The 22620-nt window shown below is 39.4% G+C and overlaps 1 protein-coding gene and 1 long non-coding RNA gene across 2 annotated transcripts; both read right to left on the reverse strand.

Annotated features, from left to right (window-relative positions):
- Positions 1–11779: 11779 nt before the first annotated feature.
- LOC133555688 (uncharacterized) lies at positions 11780–12914 on the reverse strand. Its single transcript, XR_009807373.1, has 2 exons — positions 12537–12914; positions 11780–12437 (listed from the first exon to the last, which is right to left on the reverse strand). It is a non-coding gene; the product is annotated as an uncharacterized LOC133555688 (long non-coding RNA).
- Positions 12915–12920: 6 nt separating this feature from the next.
- Positions 12921–15454, reverse strand: LOC133555687 (uncharacterized). The gene is made up of 3 exons (XM_061905012.1): positions 14650–15454; positions 14297–14483; positions 12921–14181 (listed from the first exon to the last, which is right to left on the reverse strand). The coding sequence occupies exons 1-3, from the start codon at positions 15394–15396 to the stop codon at positions 13916–13918; spliced, it is 1200 nt and encodes a 399-aa protein (XP_061760996.1). The 5' UTR covers positions 15397–15454; the 3' UTR covers positions 12921–13915.
- Positions 15455–22620: the final 7166 nt, after the last annotated feature.

Here is a 22620-nt window from a genome sequence, read left to right on the forward strand (position 1 = left end):
TTGCTTTTCAGCTTCCGTCGCTATCACTGCTTACTCCTTTGTTTAGCTTTTCAGCCGCCCACGTCGTTTGCGTCTGCCTCTCGCTCTCGTTCTCTTGTTGTGTCTCTCGTCTCTCTCCTCCTTCTGCCCTGCCGTCCTCTGCTGCTTCCCTTTTACCTCTTGCGAGGAGATTAGACGATCGTGCCCAGCTGCGCGATGCCACTCCTGATCTTGTTTATGGCATCGATTCTGGCGTACCCCGCTGGCCACGCCTCCTCGCCGCCATCTTGGAGCGGGCTCTGGTGTGCCCTGCCTCGCCGTTGGAGTGTCGGCCCCGCCTCTCCACACCAGGATTTGGAAAACGATATAGATCCAGATACAATTTTTTTTCCCACATCAGTAATAATTGTTTTTATTATACAGATGAGTATAATAGTAACATTAAAAGTGATAACAAATAGTCAATTATTAGTTTTAATAGCCGAAGCTTGTATGCAAACTACAACAACATTAAGAACTTTTTGGAACACATCAACGAACCCTTCAAAGTGATCGCTGTCACAGAAAAGTTGGATTGATGATAAAAAAGGAATAGATTTTGATCTGGAAGGATATAAACTAAACTACATAACCAGAACCAACAAAAATGGAGGAGGAGTAGCGGTGTATGTGATGAAGAACCTGAACTACAAAGTGGTAAAAACATGTCATTTGCAATAGATAATATCTTAGAATGTATAACCATTGAAATATGTAAAGAAAAAAACAAAAACATATTCATCAGTTGTATATACAGATCACCTAAGTCAAGTATAGAAACATTTGAAGAATGGATCAAGGCAACTTACATGGACAATGGTAAAATAATAATATTCTTATGCGGTGACTTTAATATTGACTTATTGAACCCTAACAAGCAAAAGTCTAATGTACAGCATCAGTTCGTATCCTAAAATCCCAAAGCCAAGCAGAATCACAGGACACTGTGCCACGCTTATTGATAATATTTTTTACAAATTATTTTGATAAAAACACTACAAGTGGTCTACTTATAACCATCGTTAGTGATCATCTGCCAGTTTTTACAATATATGATGAAACATGCAAAAAGAACATGGAAGGCAAAAGGACATTTCGAAGACTGTGCACAGAGAAGAGGATGATTGCTTTCAAAATCGAGATACAAAAGCAAGATTGGGACAATATATGAAAAAGAGGTTGATGAAGCATATGAACATTTCTTAAACAAGTTCATAATACTTTATGACAAACATGGTCCATGGAAAAAACTCAGTCGTAAGCAGAGAAAGAATAATAAACCATGGATGACAAAAGGATTAAAAAATGCTTGTAAAAAGAAGAATACACTTTATAGAAAATGAATAGCACAAAAAACTACAGAGGCAGTAATTAAGTACAAAAAGTATAAAATCAAGTTAACAAACATGCTACGATCATGTAGAAAAGAATATTACAGTGAATTATTGGACAGGAAAAAAAATAATATGAGAGCAACATGGGGCATTCTCAATAGCATTATTAAAAATGGTACTAAGAGGGATTACCCCCAATACTTCTTAGATGGAAATAAACATAATGACAACATAAAGGAAGTAGTTTAAAGCTTCAATAATTACTTTGTAAATATTGGACCGAAATTGGAAGAAAGGATTCCAGACCCAGTTTCAATTGAGGACTATCAAAATACCATTGAGCGAAATCCCAACTTCATGTTCTTCAGTAATGTGACGCAGGACGAAATAGTTATAGTCGTGAAAAAATGTAAATATAAGACTTCAACTGATAGTAACAGAATTGATATGGAAACGATAAAAAAGGTTATTGAAGAGAGCTCAGGACCATCAATGTATATTAGTAACCTATCATTTCAAACAGGTACATTTCCAAACAAAATGAAAATATCTAAAGTTGCACCAATTTATAAGACTGGAGACAAACGTCAATTTACAAATTATAGACCTGTTTCTTTACTTCCACAATTTTCGAAAATCATTGAAAAACTATTCAATAACAGATTAGAGAGTTTCATAAATAAAAATAGAATACTCCAAGAGAACCAATATGGATACAGAGCTAATGTTTCAACTTCAATGGCTTTAATCGAAATTACAGAAGAAATTACCGATGCAATAGATAGTAAAAAATGTGTGGCAGCAGTGTTTATGGATCTAACTAAAGCATTTGACACAATTAATCACAATATTTTAATAAAAAAACTAGAACGATATGGCATCAGAGGGTTAGTCTTAAATTGGATAAGAATTTATCTAACGAACAGGAAACTTGAAGCTAGGTGAACACACTTCTACAACGCTAAATATATCCTGTGATGTACCTCAGGGATCAATACTAGGACCTAAATTATTCACTCTCTATATAAATGACATTTGTAAAGTTACAAGAGATTTAAAGTTAGTATTATTTGCGGATGATACAACAGCGTCTTATTCAGGAGAGAACACACAGAAGATAATATAAATAATAACACAAGAAATGAACAAATTTAAAAAATGGTTTGACAAAAACAGACTATCGTTGAATCTCAGTAAAACTAAAATAATGCTATGTGGCAACAGTACAAGAGAAAGTCAAACACAAATACAAATAGACGGAATATAAATTGAAAGAATAAATGAAACCAAATTTCTAGGTATAACGATTGATGATAAATTGAAGTAGACATCTCAAGTAAAAAATACACGGCATAAAGTAGCAAGAAACACATCAATAATGAATAATGCTAAATATGTTCTAGACCAAAAATCACTTCATATTCTCTACTGCTCACTAGTGTTGCCATATCTGAGTTACTGTGTAGAAATATGGGGAAATAATTACAAAAGTACACTTCATTCACTAACAGTGTTACAAAAAGATCAGTTAGAATAATACATAATGTTGGATATAGAGCACATACAAACCTTTTATTTATTGAATTAAAGATACTGAAATTCCACGACATACTGAATTTGTAAACAGCTAAAATTATACACAAAGCAAACTATAACCTGCTACCCAAGAATATACAACAATTCTTCTCAAAAAAGGTGAGAAATATAATCTTAGAGAAAAATGTAATTAAAACATTTGTATAGACGTACAACACTTACGACCTTAATATATCAGTATGTGGAATAAAATTATAGAATGGATTAAGCAAAGCACTCAAACAATGTACTAATATGATCCACTCCAAGAAACTCTTCAAACTTAAAGTGTTTATAAAGTACAAAGAAAAAGAACCATGATAAACATTCTGAATTTATTCATCCATCCATTTTTTCATTCTCAAAATAATCTTATTTATCTCATCATATGGATTATAATTTACCTCACCAATTATTTATTAATTCATATTTATTGTGATTACTTATGGAGTATATTGTGAATACATTGAGAACAGGAAGTGAACACAAGTTTTAGCAAAAGAAAAGGGGTAAGATTAAACAAGGTCTGCTTCTTCCTACTCCTTTTCAAACATGTTGAAAAGAGAAACTGGAAATTGTGATGTATCATGTTTTATGCTTGCATGTTCCAAATAAACTCAAACTCAACTCAACTCAACGTAGCTCACGTTCCTAAATGTAAACACATGCAAACTCATCCACTGTAATGATATCAAGTACAAGAGTGTATCCTTTTTTTCCTTTTTTTAAAATTCATATTATGTTAAATTGAAAAACTCATGATAAACTTAAAAAATAAGACCCTGAACACATGAGGACTTTGAATCTGACCAATGTATGATCCTGTAACTACTTGGTATCGGATTGATACCTAAATTTATGGCATAATCCAAAACTTAGTAAAGTATCAAACAACAGAAGAATTGGTGATTATTACATTTTAACAGATGTGTTGATAGAACATGTTAAAACAGAGAATAAGCAGATATTAACAGTAAATTGACAAATAGTTTACCATTTTTTTTCGGAACATAAGTCGCACCTGCCGAAAATGCATAATTAAGAAGGAAAAAACCTATATAAGTCGCAGTGGAGTATAAGTCACATTTTTGGGGGAAATTTATTTGATAAAACCCAACACTGAGAATAGACATTTGAAAGGCAATTTAAAATAAATAAAGAATAGAGAACAACAGACTGAATAAGTGTACGTTATATGAGGCATAAATAACCAACTGAGAAGGTGGCTGGTATGTTAACGTAACATTTTATGGTAAGAGTCATTCAAATAACTATAACATATAGAACATGCTATATGTTTACCAAACAATCTGTCAATCCTAATTGCTTAATCCGATGAAATCTTATTCGTCCAGTTTCTTACGTGAATGAGCTAAATAATATTATTTGATATTTTACGGTAATGTGTTAATAATTTCACACATAAGTCGCTTCAAGTGTAGGTCGCACCCCCGGCCAAACTATGAAAAAAACTGCGACTTATAGTCCGAAAAATACGGTAATAATCAATTTTTACAGCTTGTCCCTCATAACGTTAACAAAATAATAGTAATAATACATGACACAATATGTTACTGCATACGTCAGCAGACAACATTAAGAGCCTTTGTTTGTTTAGTTACTATTAAAAGACAAGTTGTCTAGTATGTTCAGTATTTTATTTAAGGGCAAAATTGTTTTTCGATTGCAATAATAAACGTATGTTTCATGTACCGTCAGAGGTTTTGTTAAAATAAAGCCAATAATGCCATTTTTTATGGTTCCCTTTATTTAGAGAAGTATCGAAAAGTATCAAAACACAGTATACGATACCACACACACACACACACACACACACACACACACACACACACACACACACACACACACACACACACACACACACACACACACACACACACACACACACACACACACACACACACACACACACACACACACACACACACTTTAAGAAAGACACTTTCTTTTCATGCATGTTTTTGCGATTCCAAAGATGCGGTGGACCTCAGCCAGTGTGCTGGAAAAGAGGACTCTTTACTTCAGTACACAAGCCAGGTTACGTAACACAAACAGGGTGCTAGCATTAGCGTGGCATGAAGATAGCAGAGTGAAAAACGTACGTAGCATGAAAACAAACGTCAAACCGTCGTATGTCGCGAACAATGGACCAGCAACTAACAGCATAGCAAGACAAGTATAAATAAGGGTGATAATTCGCCTTAAACCAGGTTGACAACACCATCCATCCATCCATCCATCCATCCATCCATCCATCTGCCTCCGCTTATCCAAGGTCACGAAGAAGACTCCGAGGTCACTTGAACTCCTCTCCAGTACACCTGAATAGACATTACTAGGGTGAGGAGTGTAATCCCACGATTGTTGGAACACACCCTCCGGTTCCCCTTCTTAAAGAGAAGTACCACCACACCGGTCTGCCAATCCAGAGGTACCGTGCCCGATGTCCACGTGATGTAGCAGAGTCTTGTCAACCAAGACAGCCCCACAGCAGCCAGAGCCTTAAGAAACTCCGGGCAGATCTCATCCATCCCCTTGTCTCCGAGGAGCTTTTTAACTACCTCGGCAACCTCAGCCCCAGAAATAGGAGAGCCCACCACAGATTCCCCGGGAACTGCTTCCTAACAGGAAGACGTGTTGGTAGGATTGAGGAGGTCTTCGAAGTATTCCCTCCACTGATTCACAACACCCGCAGTCGAGGTCAGCAGAACACCATCCCCACCATACACGGTGTTGACAGTGTACTGCTTCCTCTTCCTGAGCTTGCTTATGGTGGTCCAGAATCACTTTGAAGCAGTCTGGAAGTCGTTTTACATGGCTTCCCCGAACTCCTCCCATGTCCGAGTTTTTGCCTCTGCGACTGCTGAAGCTGCACACCGCTTGGCCTGTCGGTACCTGTCTGCTGCCTCCAGAGTCCAATGAGCCAAAAGAGCCCGATGGGACTCTTTCTTCAGCTTGACGGCATCCCTCAGTCAGGTTCTAGGCTTACCGCGACAGGCACCAACCACCTTCCGGCCATAGCTCCAATCGGCCGCCGCGACAATAGAGGTACGGAACATCGTCCACTCGGACTCAATGTTCAGCACTCCCCTTTTGACATGTTCAAAGTACTTCTGGAGGTGGGAATTTAAACTCTCTCTGACAGGAGACTCTGCTAGGCGTTCCCACAATGCGTTTGGGCCTGCCAGGTCTTTCCGGCATCCTCGCCCACCATCGCAGCAAACTCACCACCGGATGGTGATCGGTAAAAAGCTCCGCCCCTCTCTTCACCCGAGTGTCCAAAACACAAGACCGCAAATCCGATGACACAAGTACAAAGTCGATCATGGAACTGGGGCCCAGGGTGTCCTGGTGCGAAGTGCACATATGGACACCCTTATGTTTGAACATGGTGTTTTTTATGGACAATCTGTGACGAGCACAAAAGTCCAATAACAAAACACCACTCTGGTTCGGATCTGGGCGGCCTATCTCCCCAATCAAGCCTATCCAGGTTTCACTGGCGTTGCCAACATGAGCGCTGTAGTCCCCCAGTAGAACGAGGGAATCACCCGGGGGAGCACTCTCCAGTACTCCTGAGATGCCGCTTGGCGCGTACACACAAACAGTAAATGACCGCCATAAACACAACACCGGGGGAGCTCCACAAACCACGTTAAACCCAGATTCCAATCTAACGAAGGTCTTACCTCATTCTCCTTCTATGCCACATCAATGTAAGATGCACTCCCAACAGTTGTAAAAGTACGTGCATCTCTATCCTTCTTCAAAACCGCACTAAAACAACACCTCCATGCAACTTCAACCCTTTACTAACACCCTCCCCCCTCCACATCCCATCTCCCTGGATTGTAAATAACCAAATGTAAATAATCAAATTTGATTCCTATTGTATATACTTGTTCTTATGCTGTCTGAACTCTCAATGTTCTCTGCTCGCTGTACATAGCCTACCAGTCAGACCTACACTGTTTCAATGTCTATTTCTCTGATGATGCAATTGAAGTGCTGATATCAATCAAAGCCTCCTCATCCCACCCCCCGTATAGTAAATATTGTAAATAATTAAATGTATATACTCTGATGATTAACTTATGTGATGACTGTATTCTGCTGATAGTATATATTTGTACCATGAATTGATTTACGTGGACCCCGACTTAAACAAGTTGAAAAACGTATTTGGGTGTTACCATTTAGTGGTAAATTGTACGGAATATGTGCTGAACTGTGCAATCTACCAATACAAGTTACAATCAATCAATCAATCAATCAATCAAAACCCGTCCCCCCAGAGGGAAGCTACCCTCTCGTCCACTGGGTCGAACTCCAACGTGCAGGCTTTGAGCCGGGGGGAAACAAGAATTGCCACCCCAGCCCGTTGCCTCTCAAGCCAGCAACACCAGAGTGGAAGAGAGTCAAGCCCCTCTCGAGAGAACTGGTTCCAGAGCCCTTGCTGTGCGTCAAAGTGAGTCCGACTATATCTAGCCGGACCTTCTCCACCTCGCGCACTAGCTCAGGCTCTCCCCCAGCGAGGTGACGTTCCACGTCCCAAGAGCTAGCTTATGTAGCCGAGGATCGGACCACCAAGTGCCCTGCCTTCGGCTCCCGCCCAGCTCACATTGCACCTGACCTCTATGGCCCCTGCTATGGGTGGTGAGCCCATTGGAGGGGGGACCCACGTTGCCTCTTTGGGCTGTGCCCGGGCGGGCCCCATGGGAACAGGCCCAGCCACCAAGCGCTCTCCACTGTGCCCCACCTTCGGCCTGACTCCAAACGGGGAATCCGGTGACCCGCGTCCGGACGAGGGAAATCTGGGTCCTTCATTGTTATTCTTCATAGAGGTCTTCAAGCTGCTCTTTGTCTGATCCCTCACCTAGGACCTGTCTGACTTGGGAGACCCTATTTATGCCCCCGGACAACATAGCTCCTAGGATCATTGGGACACGCAACCTCCTCTTCCAGGATAAGGTGGAAGCTCAGAGAGGAGCAAGTGACAATATTAATCATAAAATGAGGACAGGTGTGGTTGTCGCTCCTAACAAAAGAAAATAAACAAAGGATACTGTTAAGAACAGATCCAGGAGGTTACCCCAGGATGCAGAGATGGGGGGCAAGGTTGAATTACATTAAGGGAAACATTTAATAAGTCCAAAAAGTGTAACAAAAGGCGGTGGGGCAGAAGTGCACACCATGAATTACCAACAAAAACAGGTTCCTCAGTGGTCGGCAGGGGGAAAAGCCAGGGCGCACTGAGCACAGCATGAAGTCCGCTTTACCTCAGGGAGGCTGGGAAACAAACACAAAAGGTGAGCGAGTACAGGACTAAGGAGAGACAACGTACCAAAACTGACGAGGTGAAGCAGGCACATGCACGTGGGAGGTACAGAAAAAAATAACCGGCAAGACCCAGCTGTAAGTGACAAACTTAAATACTCCTCGGTTGAAATTGGTTGCAGGTGTGCATTAGTGTCCGCCCCTCGCTGGAGACTAATGAGCCGAAGAAAACGCATCACAATAGAGGAGAAGGCAGAGAAATGACAAAACACAACATATCCAGGTGGCGCAAAAAAACAAAACACATTAAACACAGGCGGCTAATATAATCCTGCGCAGCAGATCATACCAATTATCAAGGCTTTAGTCAGGCTGATAAATAAATACTAAAAAAACATATCTTATTTATAAGGCATACTTAAAATCTATTTTTTCCTCAAAACTCAACAGTGCGACTTATAACCCGGTGCGCCCAATATACGGAATAATTCTGGTTTTGTTTACCGACCTTGAAGCAATTTTATTTGGTATACTGTATGGTGTAATGATAAGTGTGACCAGTAGATGGCAGTCAAACACAAGAGATATGTATAGACTGCAATATGTACAATATGACTCACGTAAACAACATCAACATTTTATATGTTCCATTGAAAATATAGAACATTACACACGACGCTCAAAAATCCATCATAATGTTTTAGTACGATTTTGGTAAGCTATGAAGCCTCACAGCTTGATGGATTGTACTGTACATCAACATAGGAGTATTATTATGGTGTGTGTATAAGGTAAGACATATTATCTGGTGTTTTGTTTCGAAATATTATGCAATAGCAACTTTTCTTACCTTCTGGTACCTGCTGATCTGTATTTGGGATCTGCATAAACCCTGAAAAAATTGTGCGCATCCACCATTGTAGTGCTTGCCGTCGTCTCTATGTTCTTGTTGTGGGACATTCATCCTCCGCTGTTGCCATTTCTAATATAAAGTAGTTTAAAGTTCTTGCTTATTTCTGTCAGTGAACTCACTATGAAAGCTCTAAAACATACTGGTGTAGTGAGTTTACATTATTTACATTATATAAATAAATACATTCTAACTAAATTAAAAATAATAATGAATATGTTTCATAAATAAACTGTCATCTAAATTAAAGTGCAAATGAAAATACAGCTTCTTCACTTTAGTCATAATGTTTGCACTAAGAAACTTTACGACTTCAGCTTCAGACTTCTTCTGTTTGTTTGATATTGTCACAAGTGGTGGAAAAGTGTGTTACAACCAGAGTCCTGCTGCGGCCCATACGGACAACAGCTGAGAAACAGATGTATTTTGGGCGGTCCTCTACGGGGTGTCCGCGGTCCAACAATGGGCCTCTGTGGTTAAGAAAAACTGACTAACAATGCCCGTCACAAGGGGTGACACAAAACTTATAAAAGCGACAGTTTGAGCACCTAAAGGTGGGGCAAACATTTCTGAATCATAGACAAGCTCCAGGAAACGTCATTAGAAATAATATTTTCATAATAGCCGACATTCAAGAGTTTACACTAAATATTGTAAACATACTTTATGGATGAGTGAGTGGACTTTCAGGTATGTGAAGATGTGTGTGTGTGTGTGCGTGTGTGTGTGTGTGTGTGTGTGTGTGTGTGTGTGTGTGTGTGTGCGTGCGTGCGTGCGTGCAGGCGAGGCCATAGAAAATGACGTGACTCCCAGACGATGATGTGACCCAGAGCTTTGTCTTTGATGAACAGTGAACACGCTAACAGCTGATGGGAACTTCTCTCTGCAGCCAAAAGTTTTTTTTCTGTTTTGTCCCTCATCAGATTAGTTCGGATGTGATGAGAACATTCCTTTCCGCTGTCAATATGTCCTTCATTATATAACACACTTCATAATGCCACACGCGTTTGTTGCTGGTTCAGCACAACGGTTAGGAAGGTAGGAAGCTTTCAAAACCATCACTTGATGAGAAAATTGGCCTAGCAATAACAAAAAACAACCCAAAAAACATTTAGAATATTGAATAAATGCATGAAAATGTAATTAAAGTAATATATTAAAAAAAAAAAAAAAATTTAACAAATGTATTTAATTATTTACATTATTATATTGCCTCATGCCTGTGGCATGCATTTAGATTTTACTTTAGTAGCAAATATGGCTCCCTGCCCTCACACGGCCTTTAATAAAAGCAACATATTTCTTATGCTTTTTTTTCATGCATGCTAGCTTTTATCAGCAAATTTAGCAGGGGTCAATTTTGTCTCAGAGTCAAATTAAAGTTAAAGGCCTACTAAAATGAGATTTTCTTATTTAAACGGAAATAGCAGGTCCATTCTATGTGTCATACTTGATAATTTCGCAATATTGCCATATTTTTGCAGGAAAGAATTTAGTAGAGAAAATCGACGATAAAGTTCGCCAATTTTGGTACTTCCTGAAAAAGCCTCGCCTTTTCTGGAAGTCGCAGACGATGACGTCACAGATTGTGGGACTCCTGACATCCCGTTGTTTACGATCATGGATGCCAGCAGCGCGAGCGATTCGGACCTTGAAAGCGACAATTTCCCCATTAATTGGAGCGAGGATGAAAGATTTGTGGATGAAGAAAGTCAGAGTGAAGGACTAGAGGCCAGTGGGAGTGATTCACATAGGGGAGATGCTGTGAGAGGCGCCATGGCAGCCGTGGGGGTTGCAGGACTGCTCGGCCACCTCCAACAAGGGATAGAGCCATACAGTTTTGAACCCAACGCAGACGGTGACTGTCAGGAAGACGCTGATGATATTGATGCTGGAGTAGCACACGACACAGATTGCCTTCAGAATACAGAATGGTAAAATGTTATTCATTTATAGACTATTTTTAGCGTGTAGCCTAGTCTTGCACTGTTATTGTTAGTGTTACAACTTACACCGCAGGCACAGGCCTATCTATAGACTAATTATCTATCATTGACACAATGTCAAAACGAATTATCCTGTCATCCATCTTCTTCCGCTTATCCGAGGTCGGGTCGCAGGGGCAGCAGCCTAAGCAGGGAAACCCAGACTTCCCTCTCCCCAGCCACTTCGTCTAGCTCTTCCCGGGGGGTCCCGAGGCGTTCCCAGGCCAGCCGGGAGACATTATTCCTATGGGCCACAGCTCCATATACCGGCAATGTTAAAAATATGCATGTAAAAAAAAAAAAAAGCCTGTAGATTAATAAGATCCACAACAAGACAATGATAATATTAATTTTAGCACATGTATGCAGATTGCAGGTGTCAATAACATGAATTGATTTTCAATTATTATGAATATTTCTATTTCCAGGTGTACATGTCACAACTGTGTGAACATGGAGACAGTGGCTGAGTGTGCCTGCTGTAATGAGATACAGGCAGTGGCCAGAACCATTGAGCAGGAAAGGGTGGAGACGTGCATCATCGACCACCCTGGCTTTCAATCTGTGTGCCTGGATGAATGGGTGCTGCAGACAGCGTATTACACCTACAAACAGCAATATGGCGTGCCGCAGCAACAGCAAAATGAATGAGGCGCTAATAAGTTTAAATAATTCTTTATTCTATCAACCTTTGGAAGATAAGTCAGAATAAGCACTTTCTTATCTTATCTTATTCTGTAAATTGTACTGTTCTACATAGTAAATGACATTATATATCATAGAAGTATTACATACATGGACCGTAGATGTCAACAATATTTACGATTTATTGCAACAGTAAATTACAAATGAATAGAATGCATGACAATGTATTTTGCATCTCAGAGTATAGTGAGTCACTGTGTATCCATGTCTGGATAATAACAGGTGCCATAATGTGCTATTAACTATTTTGTACTTCCAGGTGGAGACGGTACACAACATATCGACAGTTTGTCCGCTTCTGCTGGGGATATCTGGGAAAGGAGATAAGGGTGGCACTACCAGCTTGTGTACATAAGATCAGAACAACATTTCCATCGATGGACTACACAGGGTTCCAAGACGTGCAGTGACTGCAACAGAATTCATATGGCCACTGTAGTTAACGCTTAGTGAAGCAACTCCTGTGCTAGGCGATGGCTTCCTCCTTGTCTGGCTTCTCCAGTTCATCGCAGAGGAAGGGAGGCACATCCACGGTGAGGCTGACTGGTGTTCTCACGTCAGGGGTCTGTCTGCAGCCAGCAAAAACCTCCCTGATCAAGTTGTCTACGTAGCCTGCAAATTACAATTGTACATTTTCCTGCTCACAACATAATAAACTTATCACGATACAAAGTGTCGAGTGTTTACATGTTTTGTGTCCTCTACACTTACGATATGTTGGCTCTGTCGCTAATTTCTTGACCACATGGCCCCCTGCTTTATATTTCGGGTAGCGTACTGCATAGCGCTCAGCACCTGCTTTTGTAGTAGCTGTAGAGCGGCTCGAGTTTTCATTCCAGTGCAGCCCAACAAGCAGGTTCCTAAGTGTGGTAACAGATTAATGTAATAATTAGACATTGTTTACTTTACTCAGCAGGGAGAACAGATACATTTGAACGTGTGTGTTTAATGATGTCATATATCCATCAATCCATCCATTTCTACCGCTTATTCCCTTTGGGGTCACGGGGGGCGCTGGTGCCTATCTCAGCTACATCGGGCGGACGGCGGTTTACAGCCTGGACAAGTCGCCACCTCATCGCAGGGCCAACACAGATAGACAGACCACATTCACACACTAGGGACCATTTAGTGTTGCCAATCAATCTATTATATGCAAAAGTACTAAAGTATGGCACACACTAGTGACTCTTAGATTAGTGTGGAAACATACCTGCACAGCATTCCGATGTATGAAAAGACATACATTTTCGGTGCGGACTGTAAAAGATAAAAGACACTTTATTCAGTCATGCGTCCATACAATGTGTGTGTAAATTTATAAATTGTTTGTAGATTTGAATTCAAATGTTTGTGTATTAAACTGTTTATTAAAGATTGATCTCCTGCAATAATGAAGCTGTTTTGTAGCAACAATTCAAAAATCCTTTATAAATATATTTATTGAATAATCCTTCAACAAAATATGAATGTAAGGTCATAAACTGTGAAAAGAAATACAACAATGCAATATTCAGTGTTGGCAGCTAGATTTTTTTGGTGGACATGTTCCATAAATATTGATGTAAAAGATTTTTTTTTTGTGAAGAAATGTCTAGAATTAAGTTCATGAATCCAGATGGATCTCTAATACAATCCCCAAAGAAGGCACGTTATGTTGATGATAACTTCTATGTGTAGAAATCTTGATTTAGAATTGAATCAGTAGTTATTTTTATATCTTTTGTTCTAAATAGTTCAAGAAAGACCACTACAAATTTGCAATTATTTGCACTGTTATACAATTTAATAAATCAGAAACTGATGACATAGTGCTGTATTTTACTTTTTTATCTCTTTTTTTCCAACCAAAAATGCTTTGCTCTGATTAGGGGGTACTTGAATTAAAAAAACCTTCACAGGGGGTACATTACTGAAAAGAGGTTGAGAACCACTGCTGTAGTATTTTGCTCCCTGGTGCCTACCTCAGCTACAATTGGGTGGAAGGCGGTGTACACCCTAGACAAGTCGCCATCTCATCGCAGGGCACTTTCAAAAGATGTGCAGGAAAATACTGCTATTCCCTCACTGCTTTCGGGCAACCCATTTGCCTACTTACTTGGTTTGAGCCATTGCTTTTGCATACTTCTACCATGCAGTTGTCCATGAGCACAAATGGGGAAGAGGTCGCCATGGTCCTTGTGGATGTTCAGAATGGGTCGCTCCACAGACTTCCACTTGGCAACCAGAAGTTCCCCCTCTCCAGGCGGTGTAGACGCTGCTGCCCAATAGAGGTGGTTAATCATACTTAGCACCCAGGGCTTCAGGTCTTCACAGTCCTTCAGCTTGACGATGGCCTTCAGTTTCTTCCCGATGGCTACAAACATAAAAAAGCAGAAATTTGTGGATTAAATACAATATCGCATTCATCTGATCACTAATATGTACACACTACTTCACAACTTGTCATGCATACAAATAATCCAACTAACACTTTCCAACATGCCAGATGTCATAGCAGTGCCGTGTATTGGGCATGTTTTCCCGAATCCATTTAGCGATCTGTCTGTGTCTGTCTGTCACCAGCACCCCGACATCAAGGTCCCAGCTGATCAGCAGCTCCACCATCCTCTTCAGTCCTTCCATCTCCATATGGTAGCTGCCATGACATTCGTTGCTCTGAAATATATATAACAGAAAAGGAATGAGCAAAGAAAAAAATGAAAAAGGGGCTTAGTATAAACCTAATGCAAGCTTGTGATTCATTGAAATCATTCATTGAATTTAGACACATTTACAAGGATTATTCTGTTACAAGTTTTTTAGTGAGATTATATGGTCGTACCTGTACAACCTGAAGGTCGAGAACCACATTGGACTCTAGCTCCATTGTGGTGTATGTACCGAACTTGGCGCTGTGTCCCGGACTGTCTGCTCGCCCATCACCACCAAGGACGAGGGGTCGGCCTTCCACCTGCATCATGGTGAGGTGCGTCTGTTGCTGTTCCTCCCACACCTTTTTGATGGCTGGCTGCAGGATGAGCTCTTGGTGGTTGACAAAAATTCTCTTCACATACCTGACCACTCCGATGCTGTTCAACACTTGCAACACCTTGCCAGAAGATGAGCCAGCGAAGAGAATGCCAGGAGATAGCAGGATGTTGCCCGCGGCATGAGGGCCAATGTTTGGCTGGCTGCTCCACCTACTCCTCCGGTCACATGATGCACATTGTATGGTCATGATCAGCTGTGTACCGTTCATATCCCAAAAAGGGCTTATGTCCTGGCTGCCACAGGCTGGACAGTGACACCCCTCGATGAGACTCTGGAGGCATGACTCAAAGATGATGTACTTCGGTTCCTTGTGGGCGCCCTCTTCCCGCATCTTGGGAGTACGTGTGGCATCTGGCAGCCCGTCAGATTGGCACGGATCCGATGTCGATGACCCACTCGGCACATAGCTGACATCGGAAGAACCACTATCAGAAGACGCACCGGGACTTGATGCTGGTCCTTCGTCAAACAATGCAGGACGTGGTCGTAGCTTAACTTGTACTCCAGACACACCTGGAGATGCTATGTTGGGCTGCATCTCGGGGCTGTCAGATGGAGCTGCTGCACTTGACCATTTGGACTTCACTAACCCTGGCTGGCCGAGCTCTAACCCTCTCGAGGATCTCTGGGGTCACCTGGTGTCCTAGCAATAAAATAAAACACAAGTTGTTTTATATAATCTGTTAAAATTAAATTAGGATCACATACTAATTATTGTCTTTGAATCACCTAATGTATCTCTCTACTCTACTCTGCACAGGCAGCTGTGCAATGTGTACTGTGATGTGCAGAATCATGTTCATCACCGAAATAGACATACCCTTTGATCTATGATGTATTTTCCCTGTTTGGGAGCTCATGCCACTAGCCATTGCCGTTGGTGCTGTCCCAATCGGTACCCAGTCCGTCAGGCATCTTTGTTCTCTTGTATTTCCCTGGAAATGGAGAAACAGCTGCATGTAATATGGATACCTCATTTACATAAATTATGAATACTTTTTCTATTGGGCTTGAACTGTAATCCATTTGAACATTGATTTGGAAAACAAATCGAACCTGTTCTTGATCGCCCTCCTCAGCAGGCAAATCGAGTGCCATTGCCATTGGTTCATCCACCGCATCCACCACTGATGCCGTAGTCGTACTGGCCATAATCTGATCTATTGTCTGTAATTGTACAAATATACAATACTTCATATTATTGTCAATTGTAGTGGTTCTCAACCTTTTTTGAGTGATGTACGCCCTGTGAACATTTTTTTTAATTCAAGTGCAAAACATTTTTGGTTGAAAAAAAGTGAAAAAAAAAAGTAAAAAGTAATCAGTTTCTAATTTATGTGTATAAAAGTGTAAAACATTGCTCATTTGTTATGGTCTTTCTTGCATTATTTGTAAAAAAAAAAAGATGTCAAAATAACTAAAAACTTGTTGAAAAATAAACAAGTGAATCAATTATAAATCAAGATTTCTACACATGATAGTAATCATCAACTTAAAGTTACCTCTTTGGGTATTGTAATAGAGATCCATCTGAATTCATGAACTTAATTTTAAACATTTCTTCACAAAAAAAAAATCTTTTACATCAATATTTATGGAACATGTCCGCCAAAAATGTAGCTGTCAACACTGAATATTGCATTGTTGCATTTCTTTTCACAGTTTATGAACTTACATTCATATTTTGTTGAAGGATTATTCAATAAATATATTAATAAAAGATTTTTGAATTGTTGCTATTTTTAGAATACTTAAAAAAAAGATTTCACGTACCCCTTGGCATACCTTCAAGTACCCCCAGGGTTAAGCGTACCCCCATTTGAAAACCACTGGTCTATTGTAATCTATTGACAGTAATGTCAGTAAATGTATGATACTTTATACTGCAGATAAACTTGACTAGAACTTGGAGCAATAATTATATGTAGACTATTTTATTGTTAATTTATTTCATTGTTCATGGAGTAGTCTATGACTATATATGTCTGTGAGTATGACTATGGAAACTTGAAATCAAGATACTTACCCTCTTCCTTTCCCTTTTGGCAAATGCAGACCTCCTGTGCATGGTATGTCCACTTGTGGACAGCGTGGGATGGTCTGAACTTGTCGAAGCACTGCCACTAATGGCTGGTTGTGGTCTGTTGAAAATAGTAGGCGCCGCACCTTTCTTTAGCACCAGTCGACGGGTTGTGGCGATGCCCATCTCTGCCCTTCGCAAGGGACCCTCTTCGAAACGCGATGTTTCGAAATGATCGCTGCATAATACACTGTACTTTGTGTGTGTGGTTCAATCCAACCGTGTTCGCTTGACCGCTTGATTCCAAATTAAAGCTTCACTGCCATCTTTGGGGAATGTAAACAACGAATCACCGACTTTGTTTGTGTTGCTACAGCCCGCTGCAATACACCGCTTTCCACCAACAGCTTTCTTCTTTGTAGTCTCCATTATTCATTGAACAAATTGCAAAAGATTCAGCAACACAGATGTCCAAAAAACTGTGGATTTACGCGTTGAAGAGAGACGACTTTTAGCCGTGTGTGGACGTGAACTAAGATGTCCCCCACAATTAGTTACGTCACCCGCACGCGTAATCATACACGTCATCATTCTGCGACGTTTTCCAAAAAAAACTCCCGGGAAATTTAAAATTGTAATTTAGTAAACTAAAAAGGCAGTATTGGCATGTGTTGCAATGTTAAGATTACATCATTGATATATAAACTATCAGACTGCGTGGTCGGTAGTAGTGGGTTTCAGTAGGCCTTTAAAGTTACAGTACCAATGATTGTCACACACACACTAGGTGTGGTGAAATGTGTCCTCTGCATTTGACCCATCCCCTTGTTCACCCCCTGGGAGGTGAGGGGAGCAGTGGGCAGCAGCAGTGCCGCGCCCGGGAATCATTTTTGGGGTTTTAACCCCCAATTCCAACCCTTGATGCTGAGTGCCAAGCAGCAAGATAATGGGTCCCATTTTTATAGCCTTTGGTATGACTCAGCCGGGGTTTGAACTCACAAGCTAGGCCACTGAGTAGGTTTTTGTAATTTAGTAATAATTTTGTTCCTTCACACATTCTAACTGATAGCATGCTCGCTTTTCAGCAAATTTTACATGTGTACACCTCAGAGTCAGATATATTTTACTTCACACATTTTAATTGTTAGCATATTAGCATTCCAGTTTTTAGCATTTTTTTAGGTGTACACCTCAGAGCCAAAAATGTTGTTACTTCACACATTTTAATTGTTAGCACATTATCATGCTCGGTTTTTAGCACACTTTGGAGATGTACACCTCAGAGTCAAATATTTTCATTAGCACTTTAACAGTTTGGAGTCAAATATTTTGTTACTTCATGTCTGCTAACTGTTAACGTGCTCGCTTTTGAGCTAATTTTGCTGGTGTGCGCCTCAGAGTTAAATATTTTGTACTTTGTACTTTGACAGGCCAGCTTGTTAGCTATATCTGCAGATGTACACCTTGTAGCCAAATATTTTTTACCTGATCATTGTTAGCACATTAGCATTCCAGGTTTTAGTTAATTTTTAAGGTGTACATCTCAGAGTGAAATATTTTGTTAGTTCATGTGTACTAACTGTTAGCATGCTCACTTTTTAGCTAATTTAGCAGGTGTACGCGTCAGAGTCAAAAAGGTGTTATTTCACACGTGACAATTGTTAGCACGTTATTATGCTTGCTTTTTAGTAACATTTTAAGGTGTACAACTCAGGATCAAATCTGTTGCTACTTCACGTGTGCTAACAGTGATCATGCTAGATTTTTAGCTAATTTTGTAGGTGTATGCCTCAGAGTCAACTATTTTCCTACTAACTTTTAATACGCTAACATTTTAGCATTACAGCTAATGCCCAGGAGTCATAGTTGTGTTACTTGGCGCTAGAGTTTCAGTTCAGCTTTTCACCATTTACTACTGAAACTGCATTTTCAAGTCATGTCAATTTTGTCATTAATACCTTCCTTAAGTCATTGACTGGGGACATGGGAAAATGCAAAACATGATTTTATTTTTTGTTGTTGTTTGTCGTCTGTCCAAGCAGCAACAGGCATTAAATGTCTGCATACCGTCCGAAAGTAAAGAGTGGAGTGTTTCTTGCACCAGTGGGGTTATTCCTGCACTCTGTATTTATTGTTAAATGTGTCTCTGACTCAAACACCAGTCGGTGACTTTGCACGGCCGTGTGGGTTTTAATGCCTGTGATTGGGTGAGAGCAAGCAGCCGTACATCTGACACAACTTAATGCACACCAGCTGAACTTCGCCAATAAAAATCACGCATTGATACGGTTAAGTTTCAACATCATTAACATTTCCTTTTAAAGCTTTATCACGTGGAATCCTAAAAGTAAAATCACAACGCAGTATGACGGAAACACTAAATCTACCTGAACAAATTCATACGTTTTATGTAGAAATTGTAGAATAAAGTTGTACTGCCATCAATTATTTTTCTACTGCTTGTCCCTCTCTGGGTTGCTACAAGTTAAATAAATGCTTTTATGAGTATTAGGTTTTAACATTATGATAAAAAAAAATCACACTTTTAAAATAATAACTTCGGATGTACATTTAGAACAATAATTAATCATATACATTTAAATAATTACATTTGGAATATGGCTGGAAGTACATTTAAGACAATGCATTTGTAATGTTGCCAAAAAAAGCCATCGTTTTGAAGTTTAAACGAATAAAAGAGCACAATTGCTAAAATAGAACATTAGCATGCTAACATTAGCACGACGACAGTGGAATTTTTAAACATCCACGTTAACATGACAACATAAGGTACTTTTCAGATGGCGCCCAGCATTTATATCCATAACTTTTAAGGTCAACATACAAAAATAGCTAAAATGGTAGCACACGGCATTAGCATGCTAACATTAAAATGACAACATTCAATACTTTTAAGATGGCGCCAAGTATCAAAAGCCACGATTCATGGGTTTAAACAAATAACATTTGCAAATGAGACTAAAGTCGTAATATTATGAGAAAAAATAAAATCATAATTTTACGAGAATAAAGATAATTTTTACAAGACTTTAAAGGATTATTTGCTGCCTTTACTTTGGCTGAGGGCACTAAATTTAGTAGTGCTGCTTGCACCCATCTTCTCCCAGGAAAATATCTTAGGCATTTACAGTATTTGGGTCACTACAAGTTAAATAAATGTTTTTTATAAGAATTAGGTTTCAATATTGCTAGAAAAAAAAACATACTGTTAAAAGATTAAAAAATATATATATTTTTGGATGTATTATATAAATTTAAATAGTTACATTTAGAATATGTCTGGAAATACATTTAAAACAATACTTTTGTATTATCGCAAAAAGGCCATATTTTTTAGGTTTAAGCGAATAAACGTTAGCAAGCTAACAGTAGCATGACAACAGTGTACTTTTAAAATCCATGATTTTTAATGTAACGTACAAATTTCGCTAAAATGCTAGCATAGCACGTTAAAATGAAGATATAAGGTATTTTTCAGATGGTGCCCAGCCTTTAAATCCATAATTTTAAAGGTTAACATACAACATTTGCTAAAATGGTGGCTTAAAACATGAGCATGCTAACGTTAATATGACAACATTGTATAATTTTAAGATTGCGCCAAGTATCAAAAGCCATAATTCTTGGGTTTAAACAAATAACATTTCGAATGAGACTAAAGTCGTAATATTATGAAAAAGAAAATCATAATTTTCCAAGAATAAAGTTCATTTTTACAAGTCTTAAAATAATTTTTTGCTGCCTTTACAAGGCTTTACTTTAGAACTTTAGCAGTGCTGCCTGCATCAGTCTTCTCCCAGGTAAATCTTTTACAAATTTACAGTATCCATCCATCCATTTTCTACCGCTTATTCCCTTTTGGGGTCGCGGGGGCGCTCGCGCCTATCTCAGCTACAATCGGGCGGAAGGCGGGGTACACAAATTTACAGTATTTTTATTATAAAAAGTGTAATTATTTTTCATTTTGCCTAAAAGTTCAGTTTGAAGACATGTTTTAGCTTGTATATATAATTCTCCATCTCGATACAAATATGCATTAGTTAATTGATTAATTCATTCATTCATTCATTTAGCAGAACTTTGAAATATATACTTTTTTATTTTGTTTGTGAGGAAAAAATTGTGTGGCAGCAACAAGTGCCTGATGGCTCATGTACACCCCCCAATTCCTACTGATTCAGTGTGTGGCAACTGAGGGTACTACAGCGCATCTCACTTGGATTTATCTGTATTGATAGTCTGTTTGGCAAAAATATTACTGTCACAATCATACAAAAAATACATTCATAACACAGTTTAATGAACGAATATTACTTTTTTTTACGTCATGCATGCTTACTTTTAACATGCTAACACGTCAGGATGCCAACTTTTTTTTCTCATTTTGCAGGTATACCCCCAAGTGTCACATTTTCGTTACTTGACGTGATCTGCCTCGCATGCAAATTTGCATTTGCACACTATTACTATTGAAATTGCATTTTGAAGAACACATTTGGATTACCGTATTTCCTTGAAATGCTATAGTATGCGCCTGCCTTGAATTAGTGCCGGGTCAAACTAGCTTCGCAAAATAATTAGCGCATGCTTAGTATTACCGCCTTGTCAAACTCGTGACGTCACGAGTTTCCCCTGTGATCATTTTCAAAATGGAGGAGGCTGATTTCAATGCCGGTAATTTGAAATTGCATAAAGGGAAGAAGATTAAGAGTTATTCAGTAGGATTTAAGGTCCAAGCTTACGTCACACTCAAATTTTTACTGCATGCCTTTGGTAAGTGCCGGAGTGAGAAGAGGTTTTAAAATAATTAGCGCATGCTTACTTTTACCGTGTGCCTTTGGTAAGCGCAGGAGTGAGAAGAGGTTTTAAATTAATTAGCGCCCCGGCGGCAATTCAAGGAAGTACGGTACTACTTTTTAGAAGATAAATTTCTAATATTGCAAAAAAAAAAGTTGAAACATAATATGCAAACAAAAATATCCTAATTTTATGAGGACAAAGTCTTAAAAGGGTTGTTTGCAATGTATACGTAGCTGCCTAAAGGGCGCTAACTTTAGTATGGTTCGACCCATCTTTTGGACGCTATCTAGCTAGCTAGCATGCTAACTGTTAGCATTTCAGTTCGGCTAGTACTAATGTTATGATAACAAGTGGTTATACTGACATCCTGTAGTACAATTGATTAATTTCATTCATAAAAAAACAATCTTGACTGTAAAATATTACAAATGAAAGGTTATTATGGTTAATAGTAGGTTATTATAATGTTTGTAGCAGATGTTTGAGTTACGTTCATTATGTCACGGCAGCAGCGAACAGGAAGACTATTTGCTTTCAACATTTCGCTTCAAATGACAGGATGGCCCAGATGATATCAGCCTGAGGCCAAATTCAGTCTCATCACTGAAACGCTCTGATACGCCATGCTTGTCGGTGTGTACGTGTGTGCACGTGCGTGTGCGTGTGAAGTTCATGTTTTGGCATCCCATACAAAGATGGCAGCTGCAGGCTAATGTGTTCTCCAGCTGTCCTTTCGTGTGTTCCTAATGTGGTCCCCTACCTGGACATCACCATTGACGTGTGACATACATCCGTGTATGTGTTAAACATTTAATTGCTTACGACAATCATAATCTTTGTGTGTAAGACATGCTTTCATATAATTAAAAATATGTATCCTGTTAAACTGTAAGCAGGTTAGATCTAATTATTGAACATGAT

The sequence above is a fragment of the Nerophis ophidion genome, linkage group LG07 (genome assembly GCF_033978795.1).
Source record: "Nerophis ophidion isolate RoL-2023_Sa linkage group LG07, RoL_Noph_v1.0, whole genome shotgun sequence".
In the NCBI taxonomy this organism is placed as follows: Eukaryota; Metazoa; Chordata; class Actinopteri; order Syngnathiformes; family Syngnathidae; genus Nerophis; species Nerophis ophidion.